Source organism: Phyllostomus discolor, chromosome 12, assembly GCF_004126475.2.
Source record: "Phyllostomus discolor isolate MPI-MPIP mPhyDis1 chromosome 12, mPhyDis1.pri.v3, whole genome shotgun sequence".
Taxonomy (NCBI): Eukaryota; Metazoa; Chordata; class Mammalia; order Chiroptera; family Phyllostomidae; genus Phyllostomus; species Phyllostomus discolor.
The window spans coordinates 76,237,286-76,263,339 of record NC_040914.2 but is presented as its reverse complement, the minus strand read 5'-3'; the positions used below and the strand labels follow the sequence as shown (position 1 = coordinate 76,263,339).

The 26,054-nt window shown below is 44.9% G+C and overlaps 1 protein-coding gene across 1 annotated transcript in view; it reads right to left on the bottom strand.

The window, feature by feature from the left end:
* LOC114488252 (BTG3 associated nuclear protein) overlaps positions 1-26,054 on the bottom strand; it is a 123,724-nt gene that overhangs the window by 18,814 nt on the left and 78,856 nt on the right. The window contains 7 exon segments of the mRNA XM_028501939.2: positions 12,937-12,975; positions 16,095-16,157; positions 17,870-17,922; positions 17,925-17,999; positions 20,707-20,823; positions 20,826-20,873; positions 25,317-25,321. Coding sequence (XP_028357740.1) covers positions 12,937-12,975; positions 16,095-16,157; positions 17,870-17,922; positions 17,925-17,999; positions 20,707-20,823; positions 20,826-20,873; positions 25,317-25,321 — 400 coding nt within the window.

The following is a 26,054-nucleotide window of genomic DNA, read 5'->3' as shown; positions in this document are numbered from 1 at the left end:
TAGAGCTCGTAGAATTTGCACAAGGGAAAAGCCAAGGCCTGCTAGGCCTGCTAGGTATAAAATGTCCTAGTGAAATGTCCCAATTTCTCTGTCTAAAAGGAAGTGAGACATCTGGAGCTAATAACAGGTAAATTCCTGCTTCTGCAACTTCACCCTCCACCCACCTCCACTCTCCACAAATCAGAAGTTCAGAAACTAAGTTTCTGGTGCAGGAGTGGTTGGTTAACTTTGCTTCCTTTCAACAGACAGCAACTGCTCTCATGGCTTATAGAATGAAGTTCTTGGGTCTAAAGAATCCTTTACACGTTAATTAGATGCTCTGCATAGCCATGCAAACCAACAGGTACACTGGCCTGGCCCCGGGTGTGGGCTCAGGCCGCCCACCCAACCAGGTGGCGGTTCCTTCCTATGACAGAAGGCCTGCTAGCAGGCAACACAGACACATGTAAAAGAGGGTGACAAAAAGTTTCAGAAAAGCCCAAAGAAATGACCAAAACTTCCCCATACAGAAAAAGTTCAACAGCTTGAATCCCACTGAAAAGAAAATTAGAATTACTGAGGAGCCACAATTTTTCAGGTTTTTGAGCTGCAGTTTTTAAATAAGTACTCTTCTATACATTTCCAGGTAGTTACTCATGATTAAAATTATTAATATATGCTACATTTTTAATGGCTTAAAAATGGAAGAGTGTTTCAAAATGTCTTCAATTAACTTGTGTATCTTACAATTAACTAAGTGCTAACTGGCAATAATTACTATTGTATCCATCCATCAATCATCAAGTATTGATAATTTGGTACCACCCCAGGTAAGTGCAAAATAAAAATGAATAAAAATCAGATCTACCAGTATTAAAACTACTTAACCTTTTAAACATATATCTGACAATAACCAATTGATTGAAAAGGGATTCTAGAATTTTAAGCCCTGCCACCCCTCCTTGGACTATCTCAAGCCAGAAGTCTGACATGGAAGTCAACCGAAGGGGCCCAGGTGGCCATGAGCACAATGACCAGCATGCCACGTGTCCAAATCACTGGAAATCCTGTTCGGCGTTTCACTATAGAGCACAAGTGGCAAACACTAGGCCTGTGGGTTGAATCCGGCCCGCCACTTTGTTTGATCTGGCCGGGGACCTTGTTTCTACCCGGCTGCAGCCACCAAGCTCCTTGCCCCTAGTTAAGGAGTAGTTACATTTATATAGTCCTAAAATTACTTTTGGCCCTTTGAAGGCAACCGTGAGGCTGACGTGGCCCCCAGTGAAAATGAGTTTGACACCCTTGCCATAGAGCTAATTCAGCCTATACTAATAAGAGTCCCTTCAAAGAATCATCATTTCAACTACCTAAATTCTGAAAATATACATTTAAGTGATCATTTCATCCAACTTCTCTCTAAAAATCACTATAACACCCTGCTCAGCCCAAACTACTTTTCAGCTTTTTCCTGATATTTTCCGAACTAAAACAGTCTTGTCCCTTACAACTACAGGGACAAAACAGGCCTAAGGGGACTCATCAGCATTACCAACCAATCGTCACCTGAGCCTGACAGTCCACACTGCTCAGGGGAGACCAGAAAGCTACAGCACAGTGAGTTCTCGGGTCCTCTGTGCCCACTGGCACCCGGCCCCCTTTTGCTTCACAGAACAAGCCTCTGTTGGGGACCAAAAGGATTCCTGAAAAATCAGAGCCAGCAGCAGGGAATACCGTGGGCCCCTTGGCCCATCCGGGCCAGCTGCCTCAGACAGGGTGATGAACCCACAGTCCCATCCAGCCCAGAGCTGCCGGCAGGCCAGGCTCCTCATCCAGGCAGCAGAAGACCCACAGTGGTTCTGTGACTTTTCTAGGATGTTTTCTGAAACTAGTCAACACCAGACCCACTCCATTCTGACCTCTAATGGCTTAAATGATCTCTTCTACCACTTCTGGCATGGAAGACTCTTCTATAGGGATGAATTCCCTGAGCGACTTAGATTCTCCAAGGTTTCTGTTTGTGTTTTGGCATACAATGCAGGAACATATTTTCCGGAAGAGAAGGAACATTTTTAATAGAAGTGAAGTGATCAGAATATACCATTTGGGAGGCTCACATTGTTCTCTTCAGTGCGATAAACCATTAAAAGTGGATTAAAGCCTCCCAGAAATACAAGAATATTTTACTGCTACAGATAAAGGCACCCGACATGTGCATGCATGCACACACACACCCTGCATACGCCCACACACCCCCCCACACACACTTTTTTCACACACTCCAAAAAAGTTCTACACATAAAATGTTGGCTACTTCTCATTTCTTCAAATCTTTTTCCCAGCTGGGTTTAGAAGGCCTCATTTCATGGAAAAAATTCTGAAAGCTACTGAAATTTACCTTTAAGCGATATATAAGGCAGGACAAAAATGCCAAAGAAGCCAAGAAAGTTTTAAAACTTTAAAGAACGCCAAAGCCACTGTTAGCTGGATACTGGTCAAGTTACCTCGCAAACAGACAATGAAACTAACCTGGATTTATCACTGGGTTGCTTAACTTTAAGACTATTGCGTGTGCATGGTGTACTCATCATTACAAAGATGGGCTTACCAGAACACACACAGAAGCTCCCCGATTATCAAGTGACCTGACACAGTTTAACCTACAGACACATATAAACTTTCATGCACATTTTAGATGACATTAGCTACAACTGGGAAAAGAAAACCTATCAGTGTCACAATATACACTAACCCAAACAGTGCTAAACCAATTCATGATCCATAATCTAAGCAGCACGGCTAAAGCTCAAGACTTTCAAGATTTTCTGAGTGGCTGGAAATCTTCCAGATACAGAGAATTAACGGACCCAGATTTGAATATTTCGATATAATATTGCCTAGTAACAGAGTCTGGTACAAAGTCAGTTCAAATCTTACTAAATCTCAGTCTGCTGGAGTCAAATTCCACACCATGCATGCAGCCTCTATCTGGAAACAGCACTGTACGTCTTCCTGGTTCTGCTCCACATCTAAGCACCTGCTGAATGCACACTGTAACAAGGCAGGAAACAGCTTCCACGGATTTATCCCTTACTTTTCTTGGACATTTCATAGCTTCAGGTACCTTACTCCCAACAAACACTCCTATGAGCTGGGCAAAAGAAACACTGTCATCTTGGTCTTGACAGAAAGAGGCAGAGAAGTCAGGAAGTAGAGAAGATAGATTAGAACGCAGCTCAAGGTAATCAAAAAAGTCACTCGGTTCCTCGGTGATGGTGGAGGTGGCAGTGACGTCCATGATAACAATAGTGACAATGATGTGCTAGAGAAATGGCGCTAGTCTGGAGCTTCAGGAGTCATGAGAGTTGGGGTCTTCATCCACCCCTGATTTCGCCCCCCTCCACAACCCTAGAAAAGTGACTGTCTACTGTGCCCATGTATAAAAGGGGAGTTACACTTACCTAGTTCCTGAATTTGTCTCATTTCCTCTACAGAATACTACCAGAGGTTCTGACACGGGAGAAAGCCCATGTCCTGCTCCAGAAAGGGTACCTGAGTCACTTCAGGGAGATGGCAAACTCCCTGTGATGTTTTGGAAAGAATGGCATAATTTAGTGTCTGAAGGGATTTGTATATGATAGGGAACCTTCATATGTTACATCAAAGTTAAAGGGACCCCTGACTTCTTAGTTGTGCCTGACCTTTATTAGCAACTTAGTATTAACTAACACAATGAATGTACTAGCACCCTCTCAGGAATGGGTGCCTGTCCTTGGGTGTTAAAGAGCCCAGTAAACCGAGAGGAGCCACAGGCATGTGCTTCAAGAGGAATTTGAGGTCAGCCAGCAGCAGCTGCCAATTATTCATAAACAGACTGCTTTTGGAGCATTATTTCTTAGTCACATGAATAAATGTTTAGGCCTTTTCTTAAACTTGCCAAAGAAACAAGATGAGCAAAATGCAAAAGAATCTCAGGAACTATATAAATCTATATTTTTAAAAATCCAATTGTTTAAAAGCAAAAGAATTTCAAGACTTTTAACAGTTTGATAATTACTTGGGTGGTAAGGTAAACACAAAATACAATACACAGGTGATGGATTATAGAATTGTACACCTGAAACCTAGGTAATTTTATTAGCTGATGCCACCCCATTAGACAAAGAACATGTCTGAATGACCGATGGACATGGACAACAGTGTGGGAACTGACCGTGGGAGCAGGGTTGGGATGGGCGGAGGAGGGCAAAGGGGGGAAAATTGGGACAATTGTAAGAAAATAACAATAAAAATGATTAAACAATTCAATAATTAATGATGTATAATTATGAAAATGTACCTAATTTTATCATCAGCCAAGCTACCTCAACAAAGTACAGTTAATCAATCATATAAATTTTCTCGATGTGGATTTTATGCCACACGGGTGGGCTGCTATCTGCTGAGGTCACAACACTGGCATTGACACACTAACCCCCAACCCATCAGCCTGCACAGGGAAGGTCATTTCGGGGTGGGGGCAGTTGCAGCACGGGATTCTCCCGATAACTGTCTTCGTGAAAATATGTCCATCCTCCAACTGCAGCACTGCCTTGCCACAGCATCACCAGACTCCAGAGCAGCCCATGCTTCCTCGAGTGCCTCACAGGCACTCGGGCAGGGTGCGGGCCCTGTCTTAAAGAACTCAGAGTCAAGTCACGTCAGGCACAGCATGGGCACCGAGGGACGAGGGCAACCTCACACCTCCTCCTTCCCCATTCACAATTCCTGCATGCATGTCCCACACCACCCCTCCAGGAAAACAGTCATCATGTGGGCTTGCAGGGCCCACAGCCTTAGCTCTTAAATGCTGGTTACATCCCCCATCGGAATCCTGCCACAATACCATGAGGGCCCAGGCCACACAGGGAGCCTGCACAGCAGAGACCTGAGGGACTCAGGTGGTCACTCCAGCTGAGCTCGAGCCGTAGGCCAGCACACTCTAGCCCTGGGAGTGAGCCCCCAGACAGGGCAGCCTGCTGAGCCTCCAGATGATCCCAGAGACACCACCTGGAGCAGAGCAATCACCTGCTGGGTCAAATAAACCTAAAGAGTCATGAAAAATAATAAATGGTCATCATCTTCAGCCCTCAGTTTGGAGGTGGTTTATTAATACACCAAGAGGTAACTGAAACGAGAATGACAATTAACTCGTTGTGTAGGGAAGTGTCCTTGTGCTTACAAGTTCTATGATAAAAGTTTTTAGCATCTGCAACTTATCAAATAATTTAAAACACAACAAATACACATGCATCCATACTTATACAATGTATACAAATGTATGGATTTCTGGTTGTTTGTATTTTTCTACAACTGAATCAGGACTTGTTCACGACTGGTTCTCATTCAGGCACATTTAGAACTAGAACCCTCTGTACAGCAATGCCAATGTCAAATAATGTCTGAGATTTTATGGACACAGTAACTTCCTATTCAACCATCTCTCCCACTTACATGACAAAGTGGAGACATTACCCGGTTTCACTGGCAACTCAAATGCTCAAGGCAGTCGTCAGGAGCAGAGGCCACAACGGCAGTACAGACGCTAAATGCGAAGCGCCGTGTCTATGTTTAGCTGCATTTCTCCCAGGGAATCTTGCCTGAAACATCCGAATTAACCCCAAAGAGAAGGATTCACATCCTTGTTCATGTGGCTGAAATGCTCATCTGGCAAAGAACTGGAAACCAGGCCCACATGCCGGTTCTCTCCTAAAGAATGTTCTTAATTTGAGGAGTATTACATGACGCTCTAATTAAAAGAACACATTTTCTATGCCTTATGCAATCGAAAACCCCAAGAAACAATTATCTTTAGAGAAGTAAGAGGGGAAAAAATAAAGCATTTTCACTTCAGATCACTGAAATGAGTTACAGGAGATGTCTGGTTTTGATATGAAGTCATGTGGCTGGGAGCTTCATGTCACCAAGCGTGTGACCTCGGAGCACTCTTGCTTCCACTGTGGTGCCGAAGCCAGGCCCGCATCCTATGTTGACTCCACAAAGCCCCCTGCAGAGCGCAGGGCAGGGCACGCCTCATAGTTTCAAAAACCGCCATCACCCTCATCTGTCACACAGACGTAAACTTTTAACACCTTATACTTTCATATTGTGATTTGTTTTGTGGAAGCCAGCTGGACACTGAGGACATTTTCAGAATGAACATCCTTTCTTTTTGGCCACGTTTTTCCTCCACTATTCAAATTTAATCTCCCTGCCCAATCTATTTCCATGTTTAATTCTATAATTGCAACGTAGTCTCCTAAACTGAACCAAATTGTTTAGCTGTTTCTCCAAACGACGATACTTCTGGAAAATTATTTTGACTTGGCCAAGTGTTCGATCACAACACATTAATCAAAACCAAGGCATGTATGTATCTCTTGCTATCTAAAGTGAGTATCCAAATATTCCACATAAAAACCTGGGAATTTTTTACCCCAAATTCACCATTTAAATTGAAGTCAACTGTTTGAGTTGCATGTGATTTCTGAGAGGCTGGCGTGTGCTGTGATTAACTACATCTGAATCTGCCCCACAGTCTTTGTTCTCACGGTCTAGAAGTATTACCCATCGGTTTCCCCTCATCTTCCTATGGGTTAGCCTTCTGAGACCACAGTTTCTTTCTGCCAGCACCTGGGGATGCTGTTAAATGGGCTCAAATTTAGATCTCTTAGAAATTATTTAATCACAGTACATAGTCCTAGCCATGTAAATAGAAGCATGTTCACACCCAGCGTTCTAGTGTATTACTGCAAAGTACACCAAACACACCAGCAATCAGCTCCTGAAGCACCACAAAATCAGGTCATTGGTGCTTTAAAGACTGAATTAAGCAGAAATCCTCTGTGGACACAACAGCTGTGAGTGTTTTAGCGCTATCAGGGAAGAGGTGGGGTGAGGAAGGGATTGGAACGCACCACCACTGTTCCATTGAGAGCACCAAAGCCGAGAGCCCCCACGTGCCAAAGGCTTCCTGTCCAGGGCTCAGGGAGAGCAGGGATCTGAAGAATGAGGGTGCCCAGCTCGGGCCAGGCCCTGACTCACACCCATGGTGCTCGCCTCTCGGCCCTCAGAGGGGCTCACAAGACAGAGATGTGCACTATGCTTTATTTCACCAGACCCCACAATGTGCAGGCTTCGCTGTACAGAGGTGGCTTTACCTGTCCCACAGGGGAGGTGGGACAAGGGCAGAGCATGACTGTGAGCCACCCCAGGCTCTGCACATCCTCCCCTCCCCTTCTCTGAGGGTAATTGTGCCTGTTTTCCTCTTCTCACTGAAAAAAGCTCTCTGGCAAAGCACAGGGTGTGAGAGCACCACCGGGCCAACCAAGCACCTTCCTGAACTCACCTAACGAGGGAGGGAGTGCCAGATGCTGGGTCTGGGTGCTGATCTGCTACACTCTGTGGGGGCTGTGTGGCAGGACCCACTTTTGAGGCTCAAATCCAAATATTAATAGTTGAAAGGGGTTTCAGGGATCCTCTTTATTTTCCCAGGAAGGGCTCAACTTTGTAGCAACATTGTCTATGTCCACTGAGCGCCTCGGGCTCCTGCCCCCCACACTGTGGAGAGGGCAGCACACACGACTACCCGCCCGTGCCACAGGCCGCTGCTTCCAGAAACACCTACTCACAGGAGAGGTGCTCATTCCGGAAAGCAAACGTTCCCCCCACCTCAAGATGTGCATCCTTTTGCTCGAATCCTCACTTTCCCCTAAAGTATAGCCCGTGTCCCGAGGAGCAGAACCATTAGGCCGACACCACATGGGAAGTAAGCAGACCCTGGACGGCGAAATGCAGACTGCTATGTGACACATGTCTAGATGTTTTGGACAATGACTGAAGAAGTTCCAGGTGAAGGACAGTAACACTGTGTTACAAAGACACAGATACAATTAATCAGAATTTAAGGGTCACTCCCGAAATATGTTTTTAACCTCACCATTTTTCATCAATGCTCAAAACTGGGCCAGATCCTATTCATTTAAAAGTTTTTGTAAAATGTTTTGCCAAGGTTAAAACGTCCCCATAATTTTACAAGGATTTTCAATGTACAAAGGAGCAAGGCCGAGAAAACACAATCACCAAAGTTAGGCTGAACTGAATTTTGGGCCTTGACCTTCCAAGTAACACGAATGCTTTGAAGACTGTTCTGTTTATGTCTGCTTAAACTTGACTTCCTGGTTCAGGAAAAGGAACAAGCCCACTGAGACACATGAAAAGGCTGCCTTGACCACGATGTCCATTGTACCCAATGGAAGTTCGGTAAGAGACGTGACTGGCAGTTTTCCCCGAGGAATCAGAACAAGCATCCTCAGCCTTTTTCCGCCCCAGCATCCTGCACGGTCACACGCCAGTCAAGTCCAAACCTTGGCAGCACTGTGAGCCATAATCTAGGATTTTCAATAACACAAACATAATGCCTCCTGCCATCCAAGATTCCACTTGCTAACCATTCCCTAAGATTACTAAAACATGCTTATATTATGTTTGGCATTTCTTTAACAAATAATTTTAATTCATTTAAGAAAGTTAAGTTCTAATCCAAATTGCTTCACAGTAATGAGGTTCAGATGATCTGCCTTCTTTGAAAGGTTCATTCATGGCCATAATTTTAAGAAGAACTGGAGTATTTCCCATTCATGCTTTAAGTATATAGTTTTTTAAATAATGTCTCTAAACACACACACACACACACACACACACATTCTAAAGGGATATTCTCTGCCAGAACCTACACCTAAAATTTCTAAGGATCACAGTCCAGTGACATCACTCAAGAACAGAACAGATCTTACTTTTCCAAGTGTGTAGCATAAAAAACATCTTTCTTCAGAACCTATTCACGACTCCCATGCCCTGCCTGCACAGTCAGTTTCTGAGGGTTTGGACAAATGCACCCACTCTCCCAGGGAGATGCCTGGGTGTACAATGAGCATCCATCCGGTGCCAACCAGATGCCAGGCTGAGACTGGTCAGCCTTCCGCCCTTGGTGAAGGCACATCTTCCTGAAGCAGCTCCCATTTCAGAGTCGAGGACACCCAAGCAGAGAAAGGACACAGTAATGGAGTGGTAGCACTGCAGCAAGACTCGGACCCCAGTTATAACTCTCCCACCCACTTGGCTCTCTTTCAAACAATATCCCATCCCAAAATGGGCCTCCTCTGCGGCCAAAACAAGGGTGTCAGGTGATAGCACCACGGGAGTGCACAGACATGGCCAGCAGGGCAAGAGCCCTCAAAGGGTCATTTACCTCTCCCCCATCCCCTAGTTTGAGTGCCTAGCATCACAGAGCCTCCCGGGGGTAGGAAGCCCTGCAACCCTGCCTTCCTCTGACAGACAGTAAGTGGGAGATTCAGGTGCACTAGGTCTAACGTGGCTTCAGGGCCCATGGAGAAAGGCCTCTCTTTCTGCCAGAAGCTGGGCCGATGTCCAGGGCTGCTCCCGGCAGGACCTCCCAGAACAAAGCAGCTGCAACTGACCCTCCAGGACAGGGCTCCTTCTCTTCCTGACCTTCTTGGCAGGATGCCATGGAGATACATAGTAAATGACTAATTTAAAAATACTCACTGAGTAAGAAAGGAGACAGTAGCATGTAGTGGTATAAAAAGTCACCTATACTCTAATAGTTCCTATGGTCAGAATGGGGACAAGAGAAATCAGAACAATTTTAGCTTGTTTAATAATGTGACTTGTAACAATAAGAATTACCAGGAACAAAGCCACAAATGCATGTGAATATCTGAAGGACAAGCCACAGGCCCATGCGTCTTTCTCCAAGGAGGTGTCCTGGTCCAGAACCCAAGACCAGAATTAGTGACAGCATCTTAATTTCAACCCTAACGAATTTGGCCATCTGGCCAGAAACGGCAGATTAGATGAAGGACAAGGAATGATCACTACAGGAGAGTGTGCACGGCCAAAGACGGAGGGAAGAGAACAGGAAACACCTGAACACACCGCAAGGCCCAGTAATGCCTCAAACCTGCTGTGGCCACTGCCATCCCTTGAAATGTGGCTTCCCACCTCCGGTTCTCTGAGGGTCTGCAAGGTGGTCATCTTTCCAGACCCTTCCTTCCAGGACTGGGAAGCACTGGACACAGCTGCCCTAAGCCCCCATGTCTGTAAAGTACCAGGTGCTCATATGCTCTTATCGGACCCACAGTGGACCTGCCGGGTGCCACACCCCGACATGGGATGAGACTAGGATCTCTTGATATTTAATTTGAAGAAAATATATGACTCAAAAAGTATGGTCCTGTGCCAGAAGCACATTACAAGGTTATGTAAATGTAGTATAGTAAAGTCAATGCAATGTAAAGGCATCAGATTTCTCTCCTGGAAATAAAGTTTGCTGAGGGCTTGACCAGCAGCAGCAGCAGCAGCAGCAGCAGCAGCAGTGATCGGCACAGCACACTTCTTTCCCAAGGAACCGGGGAAAAGTGCTTTCACAGGCGCTTTGCACTGACTTAGGAAACACTCAGCCAACACAAGCAAGACAAGCAATACACATCTTAGTAGAAATGAGGACACCCATGACCTTATCACAGGAACAGAACCAAGAAGGGGCTCGACAGCCCCCAGCATCAGGAAGTAAGTATCCTTACCCTAGGAATCCTGAATCACCAATTCAAAAGAACCTATGCACCCCTATGTTCATAGCAGGGCTATTTACAATAGCCAAGTGCTAGAAACAGCCTAAGTGCCCACCAGTAGACGAATGAATAAAAAAAAAACTGTGGTGCATTTACACAATAGAATGCTACGCAGCAGAAAAAAAAGAAGGAACTCCTATCTTTTGCGACAGCATGGATGAAACTGGAGAATAAAAAGTATGCTAAGTGAAATACACCAGTCAGTAAAAGGCAAATACCACATGATCTCACTTATAAGAGGGATCTCATAAACAAAATAAACTGACAAGCAAAATAAAACCAGAGACATGGAAACGTGGAACAGATTGACAGTGGCCAGAGGAGAGTGGGGAAAGGGATACCGGTAGAAAGAAGGGGAGGGGACTAGTCAAAGAATACATATGAATGACCCAAGGACATGGACATGGACATGGACAACAGTGTGGGGTGTGGGGTGGACTGTGAGAGTGGGGGAGTAGGCTGGGCGGTGGAGGGCAAAGGGGGAAAAACTGGGACAACTGTAATAGAATAACAATAAAATAAAAGAAAGTGATCAGTGCAGTGGTTCTGTTTATTTTGTAGAGAGGTTGCTAAGAGAAACAGTGGGAACTTGGAGGAAGATGTGCCTAAACAGACATAAATCAGCAGTAAATCACCACTGCTCATGTGAATAGGCCGATGAGGCATGAACATGAACTTAGGTGAGGCAGCAGCACTTGGTGAGTGTGCAGAGTGAGAGAGCACTCTTGTTTGGGGAAGTTTCAGAAGGTGCTTCTTTGGATGTAAACTCTAGGAGTCCTTCCTGAGCTGACAACTGTGGACGGAGCTCCTTTGCCTGCTATACCTGTCCACAAAGCTGGGTTGTCCACGTTCAAGACTTACTTGGAATGGTGTTGCCTGATAAACACAGTGACATGATAGTAATATAATATGAAAACCTGATTGTATTTCAAAATCCCTAGTGCAATTTTGCTCAGAAATAGAGACAGAAACAATGGGAAAGTCAAAAGCAACAGACTTATTTTTCTCATCAGTTAAAGTTTAACAACATTTAATTAGAATCAAATTTCACTCCCAGGATGAATACAAACTACTAAATTGTCAAAAACAAAGAGATAAACTACTGATAGTGACCTGTCCTCTCCTGTCCTAGGCTGGACATCTCTTGCCTGACCTAGAGAAACATCAAATTAAAACTGCTGACAGCCAACTTCTCCTGGGCCTGGCAAACAACTTTATCACCAAGACAGCACAGAGAAACAACTGCGGGGGGGGGGGGGGGGGGGGTTAAATTTTGCATTTTTTGGCTTTTTGGATCTTTTCCACAGCAGCTATATTTATATACCAATACTGCTTCAGGACACTGATTAAAACCTCATGTGTATGCTCAAGAAGAAACTTTAAAACTAAGAAACTCCAGTTTAAACAAATGCTTTAATGTCTACTGCAATTCTCCCAAGGCACTCTGAGGCTTCCACAGAAAACCCAAGGGCCAGAACTATCCTTTCACTCGCTAGTCCAGGGATACATGCTCCACGACCCGTTCACGGCAGACAGCAGGCCCTTGAGAATGACAACGGAATACAGGTGTTTCAAAAGGGAGTGTGCACTTGATTTTGAGAATAACCAGTATTATTATCTTGACAATAAATAAGCTCTGTTTATGGTTCATACGTTTTACAAAAAAGGAGTATCATTCAGATGCGTTTTGACAACTGTTCAGAGGTTACAGCCATCACTCTAATAGGAACTGTTCAAAAGGACATGAAAATTTTAATCCTCGAATTCACCAGCAATTTTACTAGATCTTTAGGAAGCAAATCACTCCTCACTTTGTAAAGACAACTCACATTAAGTATGTTCAATGACTGCCTCAGGTACTTTTTGTCTGAGATTAGGAAAAAGATAGTAGTTGGAGTGTGACAGCAATACCCATGAAAAAAACCTCCCTTGTTCTAATATATAGCTGCCACAGAAACACTGTCATAAACAATATTCATGTCAATTTATAGAAAGCAGTGATAAACCAATAAGGGAGATTTCATCCGTAAGACAAAGAGCTGCCGAAACCCCACAAAGAAGCAGATGGAGCCCAGAGCCCTGCAGTCCACACATCCACAACCTTCAGGACCTCCTTAGCCACCAGGAGTAGAGCCTTTATTACCCTGGGACTAATGCAGCACAGCACCACCCTCTGGCTCCCTGCTCCCCAGCCCCTCCCTGGGCAATGCAATGTCTGGTGATCCACCATGGCAAGCCAGCATGAAGTAAAGGCAAGGTGAGCACTTACCTGCCCATCCTGTCCCACGTGGTGTATCTGTAGATTGCCCTGCAAAATGAATGAAAAAAAAGAGATAAAGGACAAAAATGACGCCAAGATGCAGACAATGGCAGGAACTTCCTCATGCTATTAGTGAATAATCTGCAAAACCATTGACACCAATTCTACAAAACTCAACCCTTGCAGCAATAAATACCCAAAACAAAAAATTTAAGCTGAGTTTACAAGTTACTGTTTTTTCTTGCAAAAACAAACTTAAAAAAGAAAAAACAAAAAACATCATACCCCTGACAACAAAAGCAAATGTAATTTTTTTTCTAATTTTCTGAGACAATTTTAGACTCACAAGAATCCAGAATGGCACAGAGAGGTCTCTGCACCCACGGGGACGCCTTGTACAGTTACAGAGCATTAGCACGTGCAGGGTGACTGGCAGGACACAGTGCCGTCAGCCACACCGAGGGCCTGCTCGAATCTCACCGATTAGAAGGCCATTTTCACTTGTTTAAAAAATAATAACAATTGCCTTAAGCTTGGTGGGCTCTGCTAAATGTCTCTACAGACATCCTCATTTTGACAAAATAATTACTTAATTTTTACATGAGTAAGACTATTGTGATAAGACAATTGCATATTATAACTTATTACAAAGCATTAATACTATCAGCAATTTCTTCTAACTCATTGCATTTAATTCCTAATGGAAACAAAAAATATGGGATTATTTAGACAAGAGGGGTTCAGTTACAAAAACTGGAAAAGGGGCAAAACTTATTTTAAAAATTGAAATTCAAGAAATATTCTAATGATTTTTTTCTCACAAAAACAATATAGAAACAAACATATGTTGGTTATTTCCTGTTACTATTATATCCAGTTTCCTTCTTTTCAAATGGCTACAGCAAATTAAGCATTCTGATTGAGGGCCCATGCCTTCTAGAGTAACACCTCTGAACAGTGTGGCCCCCACCTGTCTGTGCCTTTAAAAACGAAGCCTCCCTGGTTTTCAATGGGACACCCCATTTAGTCTGCGGGTTTCCTGCACCACTCTGCACATTTCCCATACAACCCACTTCAGGCTGAGCTGAAAGATTCCTCTGCCATCACCTCCAGTTCCTTAACCTTGACATTCAGGTCTTCCAGGACCACCTCCGAGTTCGATCACTGCCTGCTGCTCGCCTTCCCTTCCTTGCCTGATGCTTTGGCCACACCAGCATGCTCTCTCCCATTCACTCATCTAGCCACATGCCAATCAGTCAAATAATTATTCATATAAATGAATCAATCCCCTCCTCTGACCAGGTATCTACTGTTCCTCTCATAGGAATTCCCTCAGCCAGGTTTCCCCATTCTCCCCACAGAACCTCTGCTCATCTCTTCCCCTTTGCATGCTGTGCCCACTGACAGACCTTCAGGGTCCAAATGAAAAAAATCTCCCTTGTAAAACATCCCAGAGCCCCTCTCCCAAGAGCCCCCTGTTCTCTGGATGGGCCCCCCAGCACAATCATCTCCATACAGTGCTGGGAGCCCCCAACTTGCACTTCACACGGCAGCCACAGCCAGCACAGCAACCAGCACAGAATGGGAGCTCGGCAAGCGCCCCGTCCACACGTCAGTAAGCAAATACCTCCACCCCCAGCTCAGCCCCTAGGTTCCGGGAACTGGAAAGTCAAAAGGGAGCTAATGTCATATCTGCTTAAGAAAAGCAGCCTAGGTGACTGCTAGAATACAGAGAAATGTCCACAAAGCAGCTCTGAAACTAGTCCAATGCTTTTCTCAAGAGCTTCTCCTGAAAGGCTCTTTGACAAGCCAGGACTTTCCACAGTTGCGGCTGGTCCTGCACCTGCTTTTGCAGTTAGTATGTGAGGAAACCAGACACCTTGTAACGACACACCACAGTGCAGGTCAGGTACACAGCTGATACTATTTTCACGGCCTAGAAACAAGTATGTTCTTCTGCTCCTGGCCCACATGCGAAGGGCACGCTGTTCCACATCACACTCGGTCAGCACAGAGCATGAGCACCACTTAGCAGCCATGGGACAAAGTCACAAGAAGGCAAGTGCGCTGAGTCTGCTGACACTGTCCAGTGCTGTAGGAAACAGCCAACAGTGTCCCTACAACAGACAGCTACCAACCACCCATGCCCTGTGAAAGAAGGCTAGAAAGACAAGATCCCCCCGAGGAGCTCTGAGAATATCAGCACCACGACTGGCTGGCCTCACCTTCCAAAAACCCAGATGGTCAACCAGACCTTCATGTACCAACCCCCTACAGCAGCTGATACACACATATAACAGCACTGTGCAGCTGGAAAAGACTCCCTGAATTCTGTCCTTACCATGAATTAGAATTAATGAAAAGTGGAACACCAAAGCACAGACACCAGTGATAAGAAGCCTGGGTCTCATGAACTTAAGGCAGCTGAGGCAATCTCAGAAGTGGGAGGGGTGGGGAGACTACGAAAAGATGCACTGAAAGCTCACAGGACATACATGTGCTGTCTTAAGAAATTCCCAACCAGCCCTGGCTGGTGTAGCTCAGTGGATTGAGTGCTGGCCTATGAATCAAGGGTCGCCAGTTTGAATCCCAGTCTAGGACACGTGCCTGGGTTGCAAGCCAGGTCCCCAGTAGGAAATGCACAAGAGGCAACTACACACTGATATCTCTCCCTTCCATCTCTAAAAATATTAAGGGGGGGTGGAGAAAAACCCAGAAATTCCCAACCAACCCACAATATGGGCATTTGTCCTACAGAGACTGAGCTTAGGCCTGTGGAACTGAGGAGAACCTGTGAGGTCACAATCACAGGAGGGGGCCCCACCTCCTCTTCCCATTCCGGCATACTGGGGAGCTCTCCAGGCAGGAGAGCAGGGTCAGAGCCATGCTGAAAGCTAGGTCTGCATCTCAGCTGGGAAGACAGAGAGGGTGGGCAGAGAGAAGAGGGGTCTTCAGAGGGTAGCTCCAGCTGGAAGCAAAACCATAGCGAGTGTTTACAAAGAAAACCAGATGGGGATGCATAGGGAACTAGAGTCAGGTGGTCATCGCTGGGCTCCATGTTGCTGCCTGGGAACCCCCAGTCGTCCACCTCATTTAACGAAGATCAGACAGCAGAAAGCCCACAGGCATGGAGTGGGCACTGGGCAGTGCTGGGGGCCACAACTCACCTCACTGTCCTGCGTGATCTGCACCTGCTCCCCTTGAGGCACCTGGGTGATGTGGAGGTGACCCTGTGGGATCCACAGCGAGAGAAGACAACAAGAAGCATCAGAAGAAAATCAAAACTAGAGGAAACAAGAAATGCTTTCCGAAAGTTTTGTTCTTGTTTATCTGCTCACAATTCAAAAAAAGACTAAAATCTTCAATAGTGCAAAACAATATGTGCATAGTATTAGCTACTAAATAGCCTCTTGAAATTAAACTTTTAGTATATAACGCATACAGAACGTTTTGTAATAACTCTTAAAGGAGCAATGGGGCCTAAGAAAATTCTGTTAAGTCTTTAAATTTGCTTGAACAAGCAAATTTCAGAATGTGAAGGACAAACAGAAGATAAGGGGAATAGAATTTACCAGAGAATTAGAATAACTTTAAAAAAATCATACTGTTAACTCAGAGGGACCAGAAGCCTCATGGAACTAGCCAGCAGGGTCTCCCAGCGGTCTGGGGGTACTGGAGGGCCACCCAGCGATGTGGGGCTGCAGGGAGGGGAGCTGTACACATGTACCCACACTAAAAACAGGTCAGGCAGTATTTTTTAAATCATGGAACACATAACCATTTAAACAGCTGGAATAAACACTAGTAAATGTGGTTCCAAAAAAATCAAAGCATCCAACTATACAATGCATTTATGTTTGTAGATACAGGCAGATAAATAATTCCTATAAATCTTAACTTTGCTCAGTGCTATGAATACCCATGATCTTACTTAAAATTCTCTCTTGATGGAAATGGATCTTACAGTAAACTACTATAGAAATTTCTATTGATTTCATTTACTAGGTCTATGTGTACCCTGTATCCAAGTTATCTATTCTGGAATTCTTTCACAAAACTTTCTTACTAAGATTAACTGTTTTTGTGACTATCAATTAAACAAGGATTCACTAACTGTAACTACTTCATCTCCTCTGGAAAAAGAAAAGCCCAATTAAAAGTCCTCCTCAGCACGTTCTCGAAGCCCACCCTTTTCAGGCAGTGTGCTGAATGCAACGGCAAACTGAGGCCACCCTGAGATGGGACCGTGTGTTCCACGAGAAAGCCCAGTAATGCAGGCATAAGACAGAGAGGCTGGTGTGACTCCAACTTCACTGGAAACATCCCGTTCCCTAGCAAAGTTCCTGCCCCCAACACCTCAGCCACAGGACCCATGAAGGATCTGGAGAAATTTCCGCCTGGGCTGGCACAGCCAGAGACAGGGCAACGAGGCCAGGTGGGCTCACTGCCGAGCTAACTGCCCACACAAGCTCAGTGCGCACCCCACAACCCAAAGGAAGTACTACACAATAACTAAGACCACCAGCTTTGTCAACTGACCCCAAAAGGAAATTACTTTTTCTCTCCCCACTTAAAGGGTGCCCTGTTTCTGAAATGAAAAAAATATCTGATACATCTCTGATACCTCCCAGGAGGACAGGCAGCAGCACAGACCCTTGGAGCTGCCAGTGACCAGTGGGTGCAGCAAAGCAGGAAGGCCACGAAGGGGCCACGACAATGACGCGGTCACCCAGTAATCACCTTCATTACGAAATGCTAAGGGCTGGCTCGTACCCCAACTACTTCTACTTCAACATGGCACTTCCCGGGGATAGCCCAAGCTATCCATGCGACCCAGAGACACAGGGAGGACTGGTCTTGGTCCTCCCTGATCCCCTTCCTGATCCCCGCACACCCTCCCCTCAACCCACTCGCTGACACAGACTAATAGAGGGGTACATACTACTTGGACCTGCCCGTCCTCTCCAATCTGGTGGATCTGGACCTGCTGGGCGTGGCCAGGGCGTAGTGCAGGGCCTGAGGCTGGGGCTGCGGTATCTCCGTGGCGGGCGGTGGCGTGCTCATCATGGTCTCTGCGGGGAAACAGACGGCTCAGCAACAGCTCTGCAGATGAGCCACACAGGCACACGCCCAGGCCGCCTTCTCCTCCCTGATCCCCAACCCCAGACTCCCAGAGAACAGGAAAGGAGGCTTTTCATTCTGAAACCCCAGTCAGCATGTCCCAATGGAGTTCACTAGTAATTAGCGTTAGGTAAACAGATATCCGACCTGCACATGGAAGGAAACTAAAGAACTGACTATTCACCAACATAGACTGTTCTCATCTACTTACTTAAATGAAGTTCCTCAGGATGTATCGACAAAATGAAAAAAATATAAAAAAGTGGATATTAAACTCTGTTTTAACCAGCAATAAGTAATATTTGTCCTTGGTTAATTAAAGTAACTACAGAAAAAAGCTCCACTCCCTTATGAGATGATTGTACTGATGATGTGTATTAATTTTAACTGTAATATCTCAGAGAAATTTTCTCAAACACTTAGAACATTAAGGGCTCAGAAATCATTTTTAATTTTTACACATTTTGTTGCAGAAAATTATGATGGATCAATAAAAACTTTTAAACATAAATACATTACATTAGGAGGAAATTCTGTGAGAGAACTAATACGAATAAAGAAAAATATAAATGTCTGATTACTGAAGAAAACCTTTCATGTATTTTTTCCTAGTGATTTAATGGTGGGCATCAAATTGAGATGGTATATAGATCCCACTGCAAATATTTCTTTAAAAGTGATACAGCAACATGCCAGAAATTAAATCTTTTAAAATTATTTCAAAACATAATTAAAAAGTTTAGGTGTCAGTATTATAAAATGTCAACTTAAAAATACCCAAGGAAAAACACTTTTTCAAACTTCTTTAAGAGGGTAGTGACCAAAACATGTAAAATGCCCTCTGCTAGTTAATAAGAACTATATAACTACGTAGCTTCCCAAATAATTCCTGCTCCAACATTAATAAAAATCAAGTGATTTTGCTGGTTTTCAAAAATGTAACAAAAAGAATGATAGTCTCCAGGGTTCTAAAAACACCGCAGAAGATTTGTGTATGATGCTTCCCAAACCTAAGATTCAAATTATTGAATTCACCATTTAATCAATAGCTCCCTTTAATTATACAACATGAAGACCAGCTGGAATTCATGTTTTGTAACTCATACTGATAACAAAATCCAGTGCAAAAACTCTCACTGGTGACTTGTTTTTGATCAAGAACAGACCAAGACCCGTGGGAAGTGACAAGAGACAAGGGTGCTCACGCTGACATGAGGCCCCGGGGTGGCGCTGAGGCGGCCCTGGGCCACGCCGCCCACCGGAAGAGACTGAAACAGAAAGGAGAGGCCATCCAGCGGGCCTCCTACCCTCCCCAGCCTGGCCCTTCTCTGCACCTAGAGAAAACCAGCTGCCCACACAGATTTGCAGTTTGAGGATTGTTAAGAGCTAGTCTTTGAAACTCTAAAATAGTGGGCACTAAATAGACGCCCACCTAAGGTCTTCAACTCGCCAGTGAGACTGTGGGAAAAAACCAGCTGAATGTATTTCAGGCAATAAAATGTAGCCATCTTAAACTCAAGTACACATATAAATTTATAGTGTTGTTAGATAAAATACAAGTGTTTTAATAAATTGATTTTTAAAAAATTCCTTGAAAATAGTGATTTTATCGTTTATGTTCAAACTGGCAGCACTAACCTTGGCTCAGAATCTGATTTATAAGCATTTATTTGGAAGTTCTTTCTATGTCAGCTGATAATTCCAAAGTAAGCAAGACACCCCAGCTGGAAATACTACCAATAATAAAATCCTGATTTAATTACATATTACCGAACTATTTCTGTGGCCAGAGTAGCCTGAACGACAGATTTGCGTTGTTGGGCTCACAGTGTGCAGAAGGAAAACAGTGACAGAAACCCCAGAAGGCCCTTTAACGAGCCACCTATTTGCTTTACCTAATTTTAGCCAAGTATGCAGTATATTAAAATAGAGAACTACATCAACAGACCATACAAAGCAATGTACTCTTTTTAAAATTTTTGATTAAAAAAGGAGTATGTTCTGTGTTTCTCTCAGAACCCATTTGATCCCAGCACTCACGAGGAGGCAGCCTTCAGACCAGGATGCCTCTGGCCTCTCGCAAACTGAGCAGAAAGGAGGTACCTACAAGGGTTCATTAGCGGGGGCGTGAGACTAGATGCGACAGCTTGGAAACTCATTCTTCATCCTTTCAGCCACATAAATACCAAAAGGCCAAGGGAATATAATTATGCTCATCTCCCTCGTGTGGTTTTTTTTAAAAGCTGCACCTTGAATGCTACCCTTACCCAACTGTGGCTGTGCTTGCTCCTACTCCAAACACCTGGCACAGAGCAACACGGTAAATGACTAGGCAGACAGAGGAAGTAAAGGAACTGCTCAGTACAGCACCCAATGTGGTCCTCACTGAGCCCATGCTTCTGCCTCCCCGCCAGGCAACATCGGTGTGTGGTGGCCCTGGTCTACATGCCCTCTTCTAGTGCCTCCGGGAGGGAACCCTAACCTGTCACATAAGCAGCATTTGCTAAGTAACTTACACTGCACATGTGTGCCCAGAGTTAAGGCTCAAGTCACTGGGTTCCAAGTAGCAGCTGTAGGTTTTGCAGGCGAGTAGCCTCATTCAGGACTCTCCCCCGAGTCCCGCAGCTCGAACTGCTCCGCGCTGCCCCCGCAGTGTACCTGATGTGCTGTAGGAAGATGAGGACGGCGTTCTCCGGGAGAAGCTCTTGACGGCCAGGCTCTGGCCTCGCTGTTTCCGCCGCCAGGCTGTCCGGCATTTGGAGTCGATGCTCTGTTGATTCGGTACCAGTCAGATTCCGTGATTCCGAATTTATAGAAGAGGTGACCTGGAAGAGCACATCCCAAATAAACACCACAAGATGAAGGCCTCCCTTTAGCTGTCTGGGAACAACTTGAACACAAAAATGTGATTGGGGCTGCAAGCCTCCCCCTCAGGCATGCCAGTTAGGTTAACTTTTAAATAACTCTGGCACCACCCACACCAGAGAGAAATAAGGCACAAAGCTAGGCGCTGAGGGCTTACATGAGCTTCCCAGATGCTCTACAGTCAACGCTTCTCTCTATTCTAACTCCCTGGATGTCGAACATGAAAATCAAGGTGCCCAACAATTTTATCAAAACTGCTTCTCCAGACTCCAGCTCAAAATTCCTTCTGCTCATTCCTGTCTTCCCAGTTGTCTCCCTCCCTTCTTTCAAGTCTTGGCTCAAACAGGACCTCTACAATCCCACCCTTAACCAGTCCATTTGGCCCTAAGGGTCCCTCCCACCTCCACCCCTGTCCTGGGTCTTTAACATTTTGAAGAATTTGTATATTTATTGTGTTTACTCTGTTTCCCTCACAGACACAGGGATCTTTATTTTTGTTCACCCATGTATGCCAAGAACCAGAATATCCAGGCCCAGAGTAGATGCTTCAACGTTTGTCGATTAACTGGAAAACTATAAGACATTCTCCCATTGCTACTTGAGTCTGAGCCTGGCTTATGTAACTCTCCGGGTGTCTCCCCGATCAGGGTAGACACTCTCTAAGGGCAGAGGTGACTTTTTACTCCCCAGATACACAGGCAGTACCTCCACTGAACTGCTGGCCACAGAGGGTATATACAGCATCTTGCAGTCCTCCAGTAGCTTGCCCTGTACCCAAGAGCGTGTTCCTGGTACCCACATTTGCTAACATCTTACGTTACAGACAGCCCTCAAGATGTGACTGAATGGCATCCAGAGACCCCATATCAAGAACAAGGGGCCCAGTGATATGGGAGGCCACTGAAGAATAAATGACAATGGAGACACTCATTGCCAGCGCTGCCCAACTCACACTAGTCACTTCACAATCTTCTTTATGCTGAATCAACAGAAAGTAATGGTCCATGAACGTGGGAACCACAAGAAATGCTTTCAGCAGGGTGACCTCCTCTCTAGCTGGCCCGTGATGAAACTTCACTGATTAATGGAAAAACAAATGGATGAAATTCAAAAACTGAATAATAAAAAGATTAAGCTGAAAAACGTCCTGTTTTGACTACTAAGAGCTTTAAGTTTGGACCATCTACTGAGAATTAACTTGATGCCTAACTCCTAAAACCAGTTTCTATGAAGACCAAAATACTACAATTAATCAAAACAAAGGAACTGTTTGTTCTCCCCAGTACTATATAAGTATCAAAGTTCCTTTGTCTTGGAAAGACATTCTTGCTTATGCTTAAGACATCTTTGACTCTATATACAATAAAACCAAACCAAGTTTCTGTAATCTAAATAAAATAAAAAGGAAATTGGGTTAAGGAGGGGATTTATAGGATCAGAAGAACAAAACCTAAGATAGTTTTAGCAGCACTTCGCAATCCTGGTGCATAAAAGGAAATATATAAATGAAGCGGCAACTCTTGCTCTGATTTTCAGGTCATCTCTAAAATAATCACAGAATCATTAATCAATACCCACTAAGTGACTGCTACATGCTGGGTATGGCTTTAGGCACAGGGGATGATGACCTCTCAAAATTCTGGGCTAGTGACCAACTTTAACAACAAGAAAACTCAACTACTTGCTATCTTTGCAGAAGAACCTGAGTGTGAAATGCAGTTGTGTAGCTGCAGGAGAACTCAATTCCTGGCTGTAATTACAGAGGGTGCAACTGTCAGAACTTCAGCTATATGGTCACAGCAGAACCCAACTACTGCCTGTAGCTGCAGAGGAGCCCAACTACAACTGTGGTCTCCAACTCAAGAAAAGAAACAGCAATCACAGTATCCAAATATCCTATTAAGTGCATGCTTCAGTAAAGAGAAACATTCTACAAACCATTTTCATTCTCCTCATACCTTCACACTCAAGGAAAAAACCTTCTGAATAACTCAGGGAATTAATTAATTATACCCGATTTTAAAAATGTGTTAGTAACAGAAAAGAATATATGGGTGTATACAACATTAACATGTAAATTCAACTGTGTAAAAACCAGTTTGTGGCAAACAAAAGATGTCCGGCCAAGATGGAGGCGTAGGTAGACACACTCTGCCTCCTCGCACAACCATGACAGGGACAATAACAATTAGAAACAGAGTAACAACCAGAACTGACAGAAAACCGAACTGTATGAAAGTCGGACAACCAAGGAGTTAAAATAGACACCTTCATCAAGACCGGTAGGAGGGGTAGAGTCGGGCAGAGAGGAGTGGCGGCACAAAGAGCATTGGGAACAGCAGCATAAGGCATCCCGGGTGGACCCTGGGTGCACAAGCAGCAGCTGACAGACCCCGGCCGAGGGGTGGCAACCGGCAGACCCAGCCAGGCGGCAATTGTGAAGCAAGGCACTGTGCGCAAGGCAGCTGGCTGACCTGGCAGTCCCAGGGTCCCAATGCCGGGAAATAGAGCCTCGGGGAACTGAATGAAAACACCTGTGGGGGCTGAGGCGCAGGGAGAGACTCCCAGCCTTACAGGAGAGGTCGTTGGAAAGACCCACGGGGTGCACAAGCCCGCCCACATGGGAATCAGCACCTGCAAGGCCCAGTTTACTTGGGGGAAGCGGTGGAAGGGACTGAAGTCTGACAGAGAACGGAGCAAGTGCCATTGTTCCCTCTCGGACCCCGCGCCCACATACAGCGTCACAACCCAGCAACTGGGTTGCCCCACCCTGGTGAACACCTAAGGCTCCGCCCCTCATACGTAACAGGTGCGACCAGACCAAAAGGGGGGAAGAATATGGCTCAAACAGAAGAACAAATGAAAGCCCCAGAACCAATACTTTTAAGCAACTAAGAGATAGCCAACCTATCAGATGCACAGTTCAAAGCACTGGTGATCAGGATGCTCACAGAATTGGTTGAATTTGGTCGCAAATTAGATGAAAAAATGAAGGTTACAATAAGTGAAATGAAGAAAAATGCACAGGGAACCAATAGTGATGGAAAGAAAGCTGGGTCTCACATCAATGGAGTGGACCAGAAGGAAGAAAACAACATACAATCAGAAAAGAATGAAGAAAAAAGAATTCAAAAAAATGAGGAGAGGCTTAGGAACCTCCAGGACATCTTTAAACATTCCAACATCTGAATCATAGGGGTGCCAGAAGGAGAAGAGGAAGAGCGATAAGTGGAAAACTTATTTGAACAAATAATAAAGGAGAACTTCCCCAATCTGGCAAAGGAAATAGACTTCCAGGAAGCCCAGGAAGCTCAGAGAGTCCCAAAGAAAGTGGATCCAAGGAGGAACACACCAAGGCACATCATAATTACATTAGCCAAGGTAAAAATGAAGGAGAAATTCCTAGAAGCAGCAAGAGATAAGGAGACAGTTACCTACAAAGGAGTTCCCATCAGACTGTCAGCTGATTTCTCATAAGTGACCTTACAGGCAAGAAGGGGTTGGAAAGAAGTATTCCAAGTCATGAAAGGCAAGGACCTACATCCAAGATTGCTCTATCTAGCAAAGCTTTCACTTAGAATGGAAGGGCAGATAAAGTGCTTCTCAGATAAGGTCAAGTTAAAGGAGTTCATCATCACCAAGTCCTTATTTTATGAAATATTAAAGGGACTTATCTAAGAAAAAGAAGATAAAAAACATGTATAGTAAAATGACAGCAAACTCACAATTATTAGCAACCACACCTAAAACAAAAACAAAATAAGCAAACAACTAGAACAGGAACAGAACCACAGAAATGGAGCTCACATGGAGGGTTAGCAACAGGGGAGTGGGAGGAGGAGAGAGGGGGAAAAGGTACAAAGAATAAGTAGCATAGATGGTAGGCTGAAAATAGGGGGAGGGCAAGAATAGTATGGAAAATGTAGAAGCTAAAGAACTTATGACACATGGATATGAACTAAAGTGGGGGAATATGGGTGGGAGGGGGTGTGCAGGGTGGAGGGGAATGAAGAGGGGGTAATGGGACAACTGTAATAGCATAATCAATAAAATATATTTAAAAAATAAAAATAAATTTAAAAAAACAATTTGCCAGTTTAAAACCTACTTTACATCCTTTGGAGAAAAAAAATATACATTCACGTAGTTATACATTATCCATTTCTAAATTCTCCTAAGACATCCTATTACATAATTCCTTCCAAAAGCAACTCAACTGGATGACAAATGCCACCCTGATGGCTGCCAAGGAAAACTAATGAATCAGCAACACAAATGCTTCCCCGCTGAGAGCCCTAAGGGGAGGACACACTGGGGTCAGCTCCGCCCTCAGCAACCCTGTGGCACTGGTGGGCCAGCTCCAGGAAGGAGCCCTAGAGCAGAGGGGGCAGCCTCCTGACTACACCTGCTGCCAGACAGACACTGCTGTTCTGACTTTTCCTAAAGTTGTCTTTATCTGAATTTACCTGGTATTCACACTTGTGAAGCATTTTACCTCTGAAGTTATTTGATGCTCATAAGAAAAACTCATGAAATATGAATGCCATTATCCTTACTTCAGTTACAAGTTGAATTATCAGTTAGGAGTGAGATCCGGCTTTAAAATGCAGGTTTGTCCAGCATCCACCCAAGTGGAAAAGAAATGGTCATGGCATAAAGCCCAGGAAGTGCCTCACGGCCCTCAACAGCACCCAAGAGACCCACTGGGGGGACTCGGGAGACCAGGAAGATGATGACATCGATCTCACGCCACAGCCTCTGCCCCCATGACTCCCCTCAGCTGGGCTGTCGTCCTGGCTGCCCTGCGTAGGAGACAGCGCATCTCTAAGGCCAATTCTGGTTCACTGCCCCAGGGCACGGGGTCCTTGGGGAGCTGCAGAACCACGTCATCTGGAGGGTGAGCCACTCAGCCCCCTCAACATCTCTGTGGGATAGCCATTCAGCGGGCAAGCCCCCTGGGCCACCTCCAGAAAGATGGCCCCTGTGAGTCAGCCCATCTGCCTTCCTAGGAAGCTGTCTGGCCACCTCCTAAAGATTAACTGCCTTCTCCCTTTCCATAACACCCACGGCTGACACTGGCAGTTCAAATCACAAAACCAGACTCCCAGTTCTCAAACAATGAGGCTCACAGAGGAGCTGGG